We start from the raw sequence: 14682 nt of genomic DNA on the forward strand, positions 1-14682 counted from the left end.
CGTATGCAAGGTAATGCTTTCCATGTGCTAGGTGGACACTTAAGGTCTTAGTGGATTCGCTTCATTCTTTGTGGCTTATATGGTGCATTTTTTAAATGTAGAAATTTATATAATTCCCCACAAACGTGTAGTAGGAAGAGAGACTCCCAGAGTGGATGTGTCTTTGTCGTGATAGGGGCCAGTAGATGTGAGAGAAAAGACTGGGGTTCGTTTTTACAGAATATTCTGGAACATCTCCGTAATGTTGTAACTCAAGGGGCACAAAGGAAAAGATGATGTGTGATGGACGTATATCCACCTGGCACGGACACACACAAACATACATGATTTTAATCACTTAGAAGAAGGACCGTTTTGTTAAGCTCTCTGAGATCTCATTTGGTAAGGATACAAAGTGAAGAAGAGCTGAGATAGGTGTTTTGGATATGAGCCATGGCTGATTCCAATCCCCCAAGGAAACACTGCTATAAGGGGTATTTAGTGCTGAAACATTAAGGAAGTTTTTGGCTAAAACAAACATGGGTGGTAAATTCCACACACACCCCCCATCCTGCTGCTCTTACCCAGGGTCAGACAGACAAACTTTCTGAGTAGAAATGTACTGGGCCTCTGTCTAGCCTCTCCTATGTCTTTATTGCTTTGGTTGGCTTGAGCTAGCCTGCTCCACCTCCGTGACTGATGTCAGTCAGCCCACTCATGCGGGAAGGTGGGGCCAGGCAGTAACAGTGAGACAAGAGCCCGGGGAGGCTCCATGTCATCTGCCTCCTTCCACTGCCTCTCTGAATGCTGGCAAGGGTATGCTCTGCTGGCTTTCCTCAGGAGTAGTGTTCTGTGCTTGCCTTGGGGCCAGGTCTTTCTCTGTAGAGGGAGGGGGTCCATACACAGCATTCATGACTTTTCTGTGGCAGGGGCTCCCTGGGCAGGCAAACCTCTTGTCTTCTCTGCCATGCCTCAGAAAGACTAAGACAGGAAGGTGCCCAAGGATTGAGGCTGGCTTTGGTGATGAAGAATGTGGGGAAGGCTCTAGAGAACAATAGAGACGGTTCCTATTGCTAGAAAGAGAGCGAGGGAGGGAGGTATGCATGGCATGCATGGATGCATTGATGATAGCATCCCTGAGACAGTCCCGTGTAGCAGATTGCACACTTCAAGTGTGCTGCTTTGGGGACAGGCCTGCCTTCTGCTGGGAGGAAGACAACGTGTCAAGAAGGCAGTGGGTAATAAAATTCCTAGTCGGTGCTCAGCAGAGATTACTTTGACCTTAAGGATGGATGAGAGCCATGCCGGGAAATGTAGGTAACAAAATAGGGCCAATCTCAGGAGGATCTTGGGAAAGAGCATTGAGTCCAAGGAATAAATGGCTTGATCATCGTAACAGCAGAATTCATTGGACAGGTCTCGGGGCAGAAGGCATTGAAAATGAAGGTTCCAGCAAGGCTGATTCTGGTACACCTCAGTCCAAGACTAGAGGGGAGTCATGGGAAATTAGGAAACACCCCTGCCTCTGAACAGCCACAGTTCAAGACTGGAGGCATGGACTACTCTGATTGGCACTTAAAAATGCCAGACTTGTTTTATGTGCTGGATTACAGAGGGGGGCTGTCAGAGTTGCACCAGAGTGGCCAAGTGGGTGGAGACAGAGGTTTGAGTGGCTGGTGGAAAGGGCCATTCAGAGAGGGATGTGCTCAAATAACTGTAATTGGCATTAGATTTGCAGCCTTACCATCTTGAAGTTCCACAGGGATCTCAATGCAGGCAATACGAGCTGCCAGAGTCCTTGAGCACTAAGGACTTCACAGAGGATTAAACCCATTTGGTGACAAAACACAGGAAAACAGAGGGGGTGGGTGTCAAAGACCAGGCCTATGGCTAGCCTGCCATTTAGGATGGGACAGAAGAAGAAGGTCACAGAGGACGTGGGGAGGAAGTAGAAAACCTCAGGACTAAGGTGTCTGGCTGCTATTTGCAAGTGTTCAAGGGGGGCCATCTTAGCTGTGAATGGGCTGCATGAGCCACAGTTAAGTGTGGTGCGAATTTTCTTGGAATTGGCAGTGAAGATGACTCTGCACATGAGAAGACTGTGCCTGAAACTCGAGTCCAAAGCCAGGGTGCCATCGTGCCGTGGACGCGTAAACAAAAAGAATCAGTGTACACTCAGGCAGGTTTTGAGTTGTCTTAAGTTATCTCTAAACTTGGAGTACTTCCAAGAGCATGTTGTCATAGGTATCTGTAATTACGTCCTCGTTTGGGGGAGGGTAGTGCCAGGGGAAGCCAGTTCTGTCTCCCCACACTGGGTGTTAGGATAGGTGCAGGCATCTTTCTAAGAACATTTGCCCTCCTTGCACCTCCACCATCCCCATGTTCTTTTTGTATGAGCGTGCGTGCGTGTGTGTGTGTGGGGGGTCTGTTTCCTAAAACAGGGATGAGCTCACCATGACATTTTGAAACTTTCTTTGCACTGGTGCCTTCTAGAGCTCTGTCGACAACCTGCACGGTCAGGTCCTCTTGGTGAGGACTCGCTGTCTGTCAGTGCTCATCCTTGGTACATTTCAGGCAATGAGCGCGCCCTAGTATGCGGCAGAAGGGCATTGCAATGATATGGCATGGTATCGTTTCTCCTCCTTCTCTGAGAAGCCCACTGTATTGAACTTTTCCTTCTCTGGCTTGGCCTCTTTACAGGGCTCCTCCTTGTCCCTCTCGAGGTCCAGCAGTCGTGAGCATCTGGCAAGTGGAAGTGAATCGGACAACTGGCGAGACCGGAACGGAATAGGACCCATGGGTCACGGCGAATTCACGGCGCCCATTGGCAGCCCCAAGCGCAAACAGAACAAGTCAAGTGAGTTTGATTTCTGTTCCCACGTTCAGGCGTCAACTTAGATGCCCTCGCTTAGTGTGAGGTGGTGAGGCGCAGGCAGCTCGCTACTGAGACACGAGGTGCTTGGTATGAGGAGTTGCCTCTTCCCAAAGCTTTCCTGGCTCCTCCCACTGCCTTTTGTCCAAGGAGGATGCTCTAGCGCTTGAATCCCCAAGTGCCACCATTTACTACTGTGACCTACCTTGTAGATTTGAGTTCTGAGTCAGTAATACCTGGTTAATGCTTATTGAGGACTGTGTGTCAGGCTGTGTCTGGCACCTAGCAGGTTCATGTTCTGTAGGCGTCTGGAGTGAATGGCACATGCATGCACGCACGCGCGTGCCCCCCCCCCACCTCCAAATAACAAGGAAGAGATAGGAACTTGTGAAGGCAGTTGAGTAAGATATTCTCAAGGTAGCATATTTGACAACTGAAGAAAAGCTAGCTATTAAAGTTGAAACTCCAGGATTTTTAGCTTAAGGTTTTTTAATTTGAGAATTTTATTCATGAGTTCTGTATTTACATCATTTTTCCCTGTATCCCTCCTCCTTCAGTTCCCCCCGTGGTCTTCTATCTCCCTCCCTCGGCAGCCATTGATTGTCTGTAGCTCTTTGTCTAGGGGTGGGGTCTTAGGAGGAGATTTTCCCCATCCACGTTGGCACATCAACTGGTATTGTCATTACGCAGGTCTTGTTTAGGCAAGATGGATTAGCCTAAACAAAGAAATCGCTTTAAATCATTGGCATTCTGCCAGAGCTAATGTGGCTGAGGCCAAGCAGGGTGTCATATCTATAAGGGTGTCGGCTCCTCTGGATGGTAGAAATGGACAGCTAGACCAAAGATTGCACAGTGGCCATGGAGTTTGTTAATAATGCCTTTTTATTCAGGGTTCTTGCCGGATTTGGAATTGCACACATGCGGCACGAACGGTCTGAAGGCCCTGCAGATGAGGGCAGTGGGTCTTACATGTGGCCTATGGCTATGGTTAGTCAAGGTGGCTGTGTTGTCAGGCATGTCCAGCTTGAAGACTAGCTGCGCTATTAACCAAATCCAAATCAGAGAGTGAGAGCAAACCCCTCTCCCTAGGAACCGTGAGTTGTAGCTGGAAACTCCCATCAGCTACCGCCTGATCTTCTAAACATGCACAGTGTAGTCCGTTAGGATCCAGACAACCATGAGGACGCTAGGAGAGACATACATAGATCTAATCTACATGGGAAGTAGAAAAAGACAAGATCTCCTGAGTAAATTGGGAACATGGGGACCTTGGGGGAGGGTTAAAGGGGAGAGGGGAGAAGCAGGGAGGGGAGCAGAGAAAAATGCTCAGTAAAAAATCGAAGACTTAGAAACTATTGACAGTTAACACAAACGTGTCACTAGTCAACACGAAGTTAAAGGCCATTGTAAACATTTCCCACAGGGGGTTTTATTTTCAAATGTGTTTTAAATGTTTACTACTATGTTCTCCTTGGTCCAGGTTTAGAATATATGGTGTACTGGTCCAACATTTGACTTCCCACTCACCTCATCTCAGGCTCCCAGTGGCTGCCGTTTCGAAGAGCACAGGCTTAGCCACTTTTCCTTTATACCCTGGGTCTTAGTAGTCTCAAAGTCTCCTCCTTCTCTGGGCTTCCCTTTTATAGCAGTGGCTCAACCGTAGATTTTGGTAGTTCCCCTTTGTCTCCAGGAGGTAAGTTCATCATTTGGACAGCAATTTCCACCATCAACCTGCAGTTGATGTCTGCTCACGGGAGGCCAGCGGGCACGCTGAAGGGCTCCCAACACATGGTTTTGTATCACCAAACCGTGACGTAGTCTGCTTTGATGATTTCGGGGCGCTTCTATTTTACCTGTAATAGTCCAAGGATGTTATTTTAGGGGCGAGTTTGGGGTCCCTTTCTCTTCTTCCCATAAGAATATACCTGTTTGAAAAAGAAATGTTACTAGCCAATTCCTTGCCTTTGAGATAAGCAGAGTGTGTCTCAGTTTGCCTATGGAAAGGGGAGAAAGTGATCCCTGGCCAAGCTAACTCTGAGGCCTGGCTGCTGCAGAGCGCTGGAGTGATCTGCGTGGAGCTGCCTGGCCTGGAGGAGCGTTGTCTCTTCCACTTGCTAAAAATAATCCCTTTTAGGGCCACATCCGTGCTGTGAGAGGACGGATAGCCACACAGGCAAGAGGCAGCATGGCCACGTACACCTCAGCATCATTGCTGCGGATCTTACTTATTTCAGAGGCACCCAGTTTGATGGACTTGATACCCTCTGTGGCCTTCAAGGCTAAGGGGGGGTGTGTACTGTACGGTTGCACGATTACTCTACACGAAGGAGGCCCAGGTCGGGTGGCGGAGAGCCACCCTGCCATCCAGAGAGGGAACCTGGGCCTGTTAGAACTTCCTGTACCTTTACTGTGTCCCAGGCTTCCTCTCCAGCTCTTCATTTGATTCCCATCACATTAGCTGTAAAGAGCCAACGCTCGCGGGGGGGGGGGGGGGGGGGGGAGACAATGAATGCTTATTAGCTACGAGCGGCTGGTGCTTTCTGTAACCCGCGGAATGGCAGGAGCTTCCTGACAGCAATAAACAGTGTTTCCCCGCTGAAAAGCTGATCCCGCGGTGACGGTGAGGGATTACTGTGCTTCCGCAGCCCGTGCTCTGTTCCACCGAACAATGAAATCTGAAATACTTGGTGATTAAGGCTTTTAATTAAACCGCATTCCCTGTGGCCCTGACTGTCTCTCCTTTGCCCTCCAGGAGAGCATTATCTCAGCAGCAGCAACTACATGGACTGCATTTCCTCCCTGACAGGAAGCAATGGCTGCAACCTCAACAGCTGCTTCAAAGGCTCCGACCTCCCCGAGCTTTTCAGCAAGCTGGGTCTGGGCAAATACACAGATGTCTTCCAGCAGCAAGAGGTGGGCCAGCCTGCATCTTCTTTCCTGGGCGTCTTTGTTTGGGTCGTAAGTGTGATGACCTCCAGAAGGAAGCCACGTTGACCTGCGGTTGTTCTTTCCCCTGGGCATTTAGTCAAGTCCCAGCTTGTTCTAGCTGCTGAAGAAAATGTCATCTTGTTTCTTATTTAGTATAGTGTAGAAAAGCAGAGAAGTAGAAAGTGGGGTCTGCAGAAAAGGACCCCAACCATCCTTCACCACTTTAGCTGAGAGAGCACACTGGAGTGTTGATGTAGGGGAACCTTAGGGTCATAGCTCCTCTGAAATCATCATTGAGCCTGCAGGTCCTTATTCACATCTGCAGCCATATATGATGTTTAACAGCAGCTTGCAGGGTACATTCTGGCCTGTCACAGATGCCCAGTGTTAGTGATGGGACAGCTAGGATCTGACTTCATTGCTGTTCCTTTCTAGTACTGCAGGCTACCTTCAAAATAAGAGCCCTGCGCCTGAACGGTTTTCTTCCATTTTGTGTGGCCGAGGCACAGCTGTGCTGTTATGTGGGCGGTTCTGTGCCGTTTTTGAGATAGTCTGTTGAGTTCACTGAACTGGGGACTTGATTCTTTCACATGGTTGTATACAACACAATGGAAGCTAACATTCTGTGTACTCTTTGATTTCTTCTTATAACTGAAGCTAACAAACAGTCTTGATTCGTATCCTTCTTTTCATCAGTTCACAAATGTGGTGCAGCATTTGTGTTGTTTTGGCCGTAGCTGCCAAGATGCTCGGAGCTAAATTTATCTCGTTGGTATTAAGTTGCTGACTTAGTCTGTCTCCTGCTAACAGTTGCTTTCAATTTACCAATCAATCTATTTCCTTCCTTCCTTCCTTCCTTTCTTTTTCTTTCTCTTTCTTCCTTTCTTCTTGAGATTTTGTTTACTGTGTATGAATGTTTTCCTGAATGTATGTCTGTGTACCATGTGTGTTCAGAGCCCATGGGGGACAGAATTGGACATCAAATATCCTAAGACTGGAGTTATGGGCACGCGTGAGCCTCCAGGTGGGTGCTGGGAATTGAACCGGGGTCCTTTGGAAGAGCAACCAGTGCTCTTCACTGCTGAGCCATCTCTCCAGCCCCTACCACCTGTTTCCTAATGTCCAGCCCTTGGGTTGGTGCCACCACCATTGATTTTAGGAAGTAGATAAGGTTAGCGAATCAATACAACAATGGGTCGATTCCACAGTGGCAGAGACACACTCCACACACACACTTCACACTGGCTACAGCTTGTTTCTCTTTTCCACAGATTGATCTCCAGACGTTCCTCACCCTCACAGATCAGGATCTGAAGGAGCTGGGAATTACGACCTTTGGTGCCAGGAGGAAAATGCTGCTGGCCATCTCAGGTGAGTAGATATGTTAAAGTCATATTTTAAAATCTGAAAGCCCTCTGCCCATCAGCTACTTACTCCTCTGATGCCATGCTGGATGTGATGCAGCGGGGGTCATCCTGCCAACGCTGAGAACACCCTACTACCTAATCAAGGCACTTGACCAAAGCCTTCCTTGGCAATATTGCTCCCTGTACTAGACTTCCTCAGAAAGATGTAGCCAGAATCGCCCCATGCAGAGCATGAGAATGGGTGAGCAACTGTGATACACAAGTTTCTGAGTTTGTGAATAACTGCTCGATTGACAGCCGTGTTCCAGTGTGTATGTCCTTAGGTTCATCCCACTAAGAGGAAAAGAGCATTCGTGGTGTTTCTTGGCGGTGCTTATCAGACTTAATGCCTTTTGATTTTTCTAAGGTTTTGAGTAGAATTTGAGTCACAGATGAAAGAGAAATAGTATCTACACCCCTAGTCTGCCTTTTTGGTGGTCTGTTGCATATTCCTTTAGTGAGTACTCTGTATGTATTCATTGGGGTGGTGCACACACAGGTCAGTACACAACAATGTTCAGAGAAAGAGGACCATGGAAGTCTTGCTGGCAGTGTTTATGTGTGCCTGCCTCTTGGAAAGACAGTGACAGTAAAGGCAGAAAGCAAGCATTCTCTGATGGGGGACTGTGTGACTTTGCAGGCCGGACCTGTGCAAGGCGAGTCATTGCATCTAGCTGGTGGATATCCTTTCTAGACAATGTTCGCTGTTTATAGTTGAAAATACGATTGGAAACCTCAGGGTTTGCCCATTTCATTTAGCAGTGGATTGCAGTAGCTGATCCACCTCCTGGGGGAAATCTTTGTCTAAAGCAGATGTGTGCACAGGGGCCTTCAACCAGGAGAGACATCAGCGTGGATGGTTTGGAGTGGAGTCTTAGACTCCTCCACATAGCACCTGTACCTCCATGCTTCAGGGCTCTGCCCCAGGGCCTCCACCAGCCTGTATTAACAGTGTTCAGGTGGACGTGCCATTCCTGATGAGTCTTGATCTTATCCCACTCTATGTGAGGGGAACAGTGGATTCAGAGAGGAGGTTGAACCCCGCTGAGCCAAGTCGTTGGTTCCTGGGTGAGTTTCCAAATCTCTCTTGGTTTTGGCTTGTTATGAATGTAGACGCTAGTGGTGATTGTGTGGGTCCCCTTCCATTTCTGAGACCTATCCTTCCGTGAAAGACATCAGTAGGCTTGATGGAGACTCTTAGCCGGCTGGTTCACACCCTCGTTTGTTGTTCTTTTTGCCGTCTTTGGTAATAAGATTGTTTTGTTCTCTGTTTACCCTAGAGCCTATCCACACAGGGTTATTCTCAGACTCTGACGTTAGATACTCCCACAGCATTTTGTTGATTGTCAAGTGAGAGAGTTTTGGCATTTGACTAAGTCACACACTTACTAATACAGGCTAGCGCTTCTCTACAGGAAAGTATCTACCCCTACACATTATAGCCTTTCACTCGCCTTTACGGAATAGTGGTAGCGGTGTAAGGAAAACCAAGTTTTTCCTTTGTGAAGTGGTTCCAAGTCCTGTGAACATTCAGTCACAAGGGGTGGCTCCCAAACATCTTCACAGGCTGTAGGTGGATCATCAGGAAGCTTTCCTTTGGAGTACAGCAATACCTCAGTCTCGGATTGGGAGGATGGGGAGTGAGACACAGGGGCTTTCAAGACTTATTTTTTCAGTTGACATCTTCGGTTCTTCTGAGGTCAGCATGTGTTCTGGAGACACAGCTCTCCTGACAGGTTCACGGGTTCCCATGCCTTTAAACAGAATCAGGTGCCTTGGGAAACTGCTCTGCACATCATGGGGTCTTTGACATCGAGGAAGGTTTGCCTTACTCTGCCCAGTGCACTTGTTGGAACCTAATACATCATTTTCTCTGCAAGTGATGTTATCATGAAAAAAACGCGTCATCAAAAGTTGCTTCTCCAAATTCAGTCTGCCTGTTAACAAAGACTCCCAACATTTCACTCCAGAGAGATGCAGCCTGGCAGGGCAGCCCAGACTCATGCTTGTCTTCTGGTTAGATGATGTCTCCGTTGCCAAACGGTGCAGATGGTTACATTTATCCTCGGAATTGTTCTTTTGGTATGAGGTTTTATCTTGGGGCAGAAAGCCTGCATTTTAATATTGTAGGGAATGAATTTGAGATGTAGAGATATGTCCGAGAATAAATTTAATTTTTTTTTTAAGTCAGGAGATTGCTGAGACTAGTTTAGTAACTGGTTAGCTAGCTGGACAGACTCAGTGAGGCACGCTAGCATCCTGTTGACAAGCCTGCTGCCACAGCCTCAGGTAGATCTAACATCTCCCGACCTATTCTTTTAGTTTGTGACTCTGTTCAGATCCGCAACAAGATCCTGAGAGCTGCCAGGATTGTGTGAACCTTGGAATTTCAAAGAAAAAGGTTGGTATTTTCTGAAACTATCCCCTTAGGTTTTCTGAGACAAGAGAGACGACTTGAGGAAGGAGTTTGCTTTTTAATCTCATGCAAGACCCTTAAATGTTTGCAGCAGGACTTGCCTTGCAGCCTCTCTCGGGCAGTTTTGTTTCTGAGCCTCACATGTATGTTCAGTCTTTCAGAAACAGCACCTTTGTGGACGGCCTGATCCCCCTCGTGTTCATTGTATTCTTTCAGATGGCTAGCTGATGGGACCTTTTTAAAAATAATCACTGAAAATTGCTTCAGTGGCCTCATGATTTTCACTGACTCATTGCACAGTCTCCTGTGCTGGGGAAGAGTGCTCTGCCCCAACCCTTACTTTTCCTTCTTTGTAACGTGGGAGCAAACTCCTGACTCGGACCTTATGGCTGTGAGAAAGAGTGGAGACCAGAGATGGTCCTCTGTAAGTCTGCCTTTAAGAACATTCAGTTCCTCCTTCGTCTGAAATATGAAGTTCCGTGTTTGTGGGTTTTTTTAAAAAGGAGACACGGTGGTGCAGCATTTTAGAAAGGATGTTGGTTTCTGTAGCGAAACAGCAACCATGCCATGTGTGTCAGCCTGTGCCTTGTTCCTAGAGACGCCTTACAACCTCTTTCACAGATTGCAAACTAGTCTTACAATTCAGAAATGGATTCGATGCACTTCAGTATCAACTAATTCTCTGTCACTGGTCCTGCCTGAAGTGGTGATGTCTCTGGTGGCATTCTCATGGCCACAGGGCCCTGTTTATCTATGGTCACGAAAACTCAGTGCTTGGTGAACCTTTAGCCTCAGGCAGATGGGGCTCAACTCCGCACTTCGTCAGGGTGCCAGCAGGTGATATCAACTTCTAAAAAAAAAAAAAAACCAGTTTCCTTGTCTATAAAATAGAGACTACTCGTGTTATCTGCCCCTTAGGGAAGACTTGAGCAAAACAAAGTAATTCTAAAGTACCTGCCACCATCCCTTTAATGCATCAGTGTTTTCACGTCTCTGAGAACAGTGTGCTAACAAAAGAGAAGTACCTCCAAGTTTGCCTTCATTCCCATTCTGAAAACGCTCCGGTGAACGTGAGGGTCTGCTGGCTGACTTATCATCCGCGCTACTCAGCAGACTCTCTGGTGGTCCTCACCCACGTGGCTCATCTTCTCATCCTTAGACTTGCCAGGGCTCGCGTGGCTCACAGTGTGACTGCAGGATTCCAAAGGCGGTGGGGGCACGTGGGGAAGGGGTGGTACTAAACGGAGCTCTGTAGAAGCCTAAGGTGTCGCATCTCCTGCCTGAGTCTCCTGAACACAGACTCAGGCAGGTCAGTTTTACGCCCTTCTGATTATTCAAAGTTGAGCAAATTGGAGAGATTTCCAGTTGGTGCTTATGAGGAATCCTAACTTCCTGTCTCAGAGTTCCCCATGCATCTCTTCCTAGAGAGTTTGTGGTGGTGCCAGGGTCCATCAGGCAGGGTGGATGCCTAGCACACATCAATCTGTCGGTTAGCTAGCTGCTTGCCTTTCCGTTTGATTCTGTACTGTAAAAAAAATCACTAGCTATATTTTCTAAGCACTCAGGATTCTTTGAAATCAAAATAGGGTGTTTTATTTTTCTTCCCCAGACAATTAAGATTTCAGTATTGTTTTTAAGTATGAACTTTCTTAGCGGATAAGATCTTTACTAAGTTGGTGTTTCTGTATGTGGATAAGCTTCAGAAACTGGTTGGCCTTCAAGAAGCCCAGGCTTGGTGTAGAGCTTCATTCTCACCTGTGAAGTCTTCAGGCATGGGAGTCTCTCTCCATGTCTGTCTTGCCTACTTTAGCGTTTCCTGTATTTGTCATGGAGGAAGAGTGCATGTGTGTATGCATGTGTTTGTATGTGTGCTTTGTTGAGATTTGATCCTAGGGCCTCACCCCCGTTGGACCACTAAGCCGTGCTCCCAGCTACTGTAATCGCCACTGGTAATATATCTTCTCACGCCAGCATCTATTGTGCCCCGTGCTTCTGACCTTTGGCCTAGCAAACCTGTCTGGTATGGCTAGGGAATTCTGGGAATGGCACTGCCCTGGGCATTGTACAAACTACAGTAAACATGGTTTGCCCCAGTTCTCTAGGTGAGCAGTAAGTGCCTCTCATAGAGTAGGCTAGGAAATGTTTAGAAATGCCTGCTATTAACTAAGAGTCTACCTCCCGCCGTCCACCAATTGTGGCTTTCCCAATTCCCACTGCCACCATTCTGAGTTCTGAAGTGATCCTCTTCTCCAGGGCACTTCTCCACTGACAAGCTAACAGATGGTTCTTTCTCTCTTTCATTTCTCTTCCTAGAGCTAAGTAAAAGCCGAAGAAAACTTTTTGAACCTCCGAATGCATGCACCTCCTTTCTGGAAGGCGGAGCTAGTGGGAGGCTGCCCCGCCAGTATCACTCAGACATTGCCAGCGTCAGTGGCCGTTGGTAGCGGTACCTTCTGGACGCCCACTCACCTGCTCTCTGCAGAGATGGACATGACCTGTGGACAGTCTTCACTGCGCCCGTCCGTCCTTGGCACTCTGGCTATCTGGGATCGGAACCAAAGCGTTGACTTCGCACCTGTACTTCATGGCAAAGAAAAAAAAAAGGAAGACAGGAGATAAGTCTCATGTTCTCATGTTGCCTCAAAGCACCAAAGTGGAAAGAAAGCTTTTTAAACTTGCAATTGGACAGAATTTTCGAAATGAGGGTACAGCTTTGTTTCTTTCTATTTTCCTATATATGCACTGATTTTTTTTCCCTTAGCTAAAATGAAGGCGAATTTGACATCTGGGATGCCAGAAAACTTAGAATTTTGTTTGCTTGAACTGTCTTGATGTTTGGGGATTTGAAGAAAAAATAATCAAAGTATAATTTTCTGCTTTAAAGTAATGACTGAGGTCTTCCAGCACTTTACATGGTCTAGTTGCTCGTCCTGTGGAATCTCTCACCTCTGTCTCTGCTATTGGTACACATGTTTCTGGCTCCCTTCAGTGTTTATTTGCAATGGTACTGGACATTAGTGGGTTCCGTGCAGAGTTTTCTGTGCTCTTGGGGAATGTGAGCCACTTGGCTCTGGACCAAATTCTGTCCATTTGCGTCAGCATCTTAGGAATCGTTGGCCATGACTGCAGTTCACTGGCCAGGTACAAAAGACAGACCAAATGGACTTTGCAATACCAGCTCTTTGCAGTTGTCATAGTTAGCTGCTATCTGTATTGCTAAAAATGATCTTAATGGTTGTCTCAAAAACCAAGGGGCTGGTCTTTTAGTATACTGCCACTAAAGGACATTTATTTATATCAAACTTTTATTTTTAGATATTATAAGCATACAGTAGATGACCGATGAAATTGATATTTTCTAGAGATTTATGGTAGAGAATGAGCTGCATTCATAACTGGAGCCCTAGGTTGTCACTTTATTTAAAAAAAAAAAGACAAGTAACCATTTGACGAGACAGCTCTGCTGCCACTATGAAGAGAAGAAGCCCCTCCTTACCCAGTAACTCCATCCCCTGTGGGTCCTGGGATGGTCTTCAAAGTGCCTTCCAGTCCACTCGAAGTCAGCTTGGATCAGTTGGGAACAGAGGAAAGCCCCAGGGCGACAGCTTCTTCGAAGCTGGATTCTGAAAGGGGAGAGAGGTTTTCTAAGGGGCCGGATTTATCATAACAATCTTATACTGTGAAAGTCCAAGAGACCGGGCGACATTATTTTCTGTCTTTGCAGATGTATGAAGGTTTTCAGTCCAAAGAAGAAAACCACTCCCGTGCCTTTCTCCTTTCAGAGCGATAGTCTTACCAAGTGTAGACGTCTTTCGGAAAACTTCCCCCGTAGGGTGTGTCACCAGGTACCTTTCGTGATGTGTCTATGTTTAGTGTGTGAAGGCTTTCTATGTGACACAGACTGCTCCCACCTGCTCTAAGTAGAGGTGTTGGAGGACTGTGTGTCCACAGCAGGGTGTCTACAAATGCGAGGTACGAAATCCCTGCCCAGCGGTTTTCCAAGGCTTATTTCTGATTGCTGAAGAATTGAAGGAATCTTGACCCAGAGAGAGGTTTTCAGCTGGAAAACTTCGGCCCCCTGGAAGCATGACAAGGAGCTTGTCATAGCTGTATCATCTACCTGGCCCTCACCTCAGCCTTAACCGCCGAAGGGTACAGAATGGAATCACTGTGTGAGTGTGGCGTGGCCACCCTGTGCTCAGATGGCTGCCCGAGGCTTATCATGTGTCCACCTCACCATCTCGGCAGACTGCTCGGTTCTCTAAATTCTGTTATTTCTTTAATTAGAAAAAAAAACCCTAATCATTGGAGGTCGTTGTGGACTCTGCCATGCATTTACTAAGGGAAGAAGAGGGGACAGAATTTCAGTGTGAAGCTGGTTTAGGCTGGATACATAGTGCTTTGATTTTACACCAAAGGGGAACTGCCCACTTCAACTTGATTACATAGGGAGGCTAAAAAAAAATAATTAAAAACACTGGAAGGTTTTTCTCCCTTTCTCTGGATGCAGCCAAGAGCATAGAGACTTGCAGGTATTCTGCCATACACAAAATATTTGGGGTATTCGAAGTAATGGTAACTTTTAACCAATCTGGCCTTACTTGTGACTGGTAATCTGTAAATATGAGCAACACAGATTGTATGTTGTGGGGAATTTTTATCCTTTTATCACTTTTTTTAAAAAAAAAAAAAACCTGAGAGATGGGATGAACATTGAAAGTGGGGAATTTTTTCTAAACCAATCGTTACATGAGAAATAAATTTATATAACGCCTTTGTATTGCTGTCTACATGGAATGTGTCTTTTTATTCTTTAAAATCTTGCCACATAAGCGCCACACCTGTCCCTGTGTTCAGAGTGCAAGGACAGGGAGGGGCTATTTCCAACAGAGTGTGACTATGTCCCCTCAGCAGAGCTGAGTCCACATCCTCTCTCATTTCACCAACAGGAAGCCAAGGAACTTGTGTAGCCACTGATTTCGAGACTAGTGATGGATCATTTTTTTCTGTCTCCAGCCATTGGCATATACAGAAAGAGTACCATTAGACTAGGTTTGTTTTTAATTACTGTCTTTCTTGAA

At 46.8% G+C, this 14682-nt stretch overlaps 1 protein-coding gene across 4 annotated transcripts in view; it reads left to right on the top strand.

Moving 5' to 3' along the window:
* The window catches only part of Bicc1 (BicC family RNA binding protein 1), a 214439-nt gene extending 200058 nt beyond the window's left edge, over positions 1 to 14381 (top strand). For 3 of the 4 annotated variants that reach the window (XM_050140516.1, XM_050140524.1, XM_050140544.1), the window contains exons 18-21: positions 2680 to 2836; positions 5604 to 5764; positions 7051 to 7150; positions 11915 to 14381. In XM_050140516.1, the coding sequence (XP_049996473.1) occupies positions 2680 to 2836; positions 5604 to 5764; positions 7051 to 7150; positions 11915 to 12045 (549 nt within the window). In that variant the 3' untranslated portion in view covers positions 12046 to 14381. Of the gene's footprint in view, positions 1 to 2679; positions 2837 to 5603; positions 5765 to 7050; positions 7151 to 9507; positions 9587 to 11914 lie in introns of all 4 variants that reach the window. The other variant, XM_050140534.1, reaches the window with a different exon arrangement.
* The last annotated feature ends 301 nt before the right edge of the window (positions 14382 to 14682 follow it).

The sequence above is a fragment of the Alexandromys fortis genome, unplaced genomic scaffold (genome assembly GCF_014885135.2).
Source record: "Alexandromys fortis isolate MF-2015 unplaced genomic scaffold, M_Fortis_MF-2015_v1.1 scaffold_9, whole genome shotgun sequence".
NCBI classification, from domain to species: domain Eukaryota; kingdom Metazoa; phylum Chordata; class Mammalia; order Rodentia; family Cricetidae; genus Alexandromys; species Alexandromys fortis.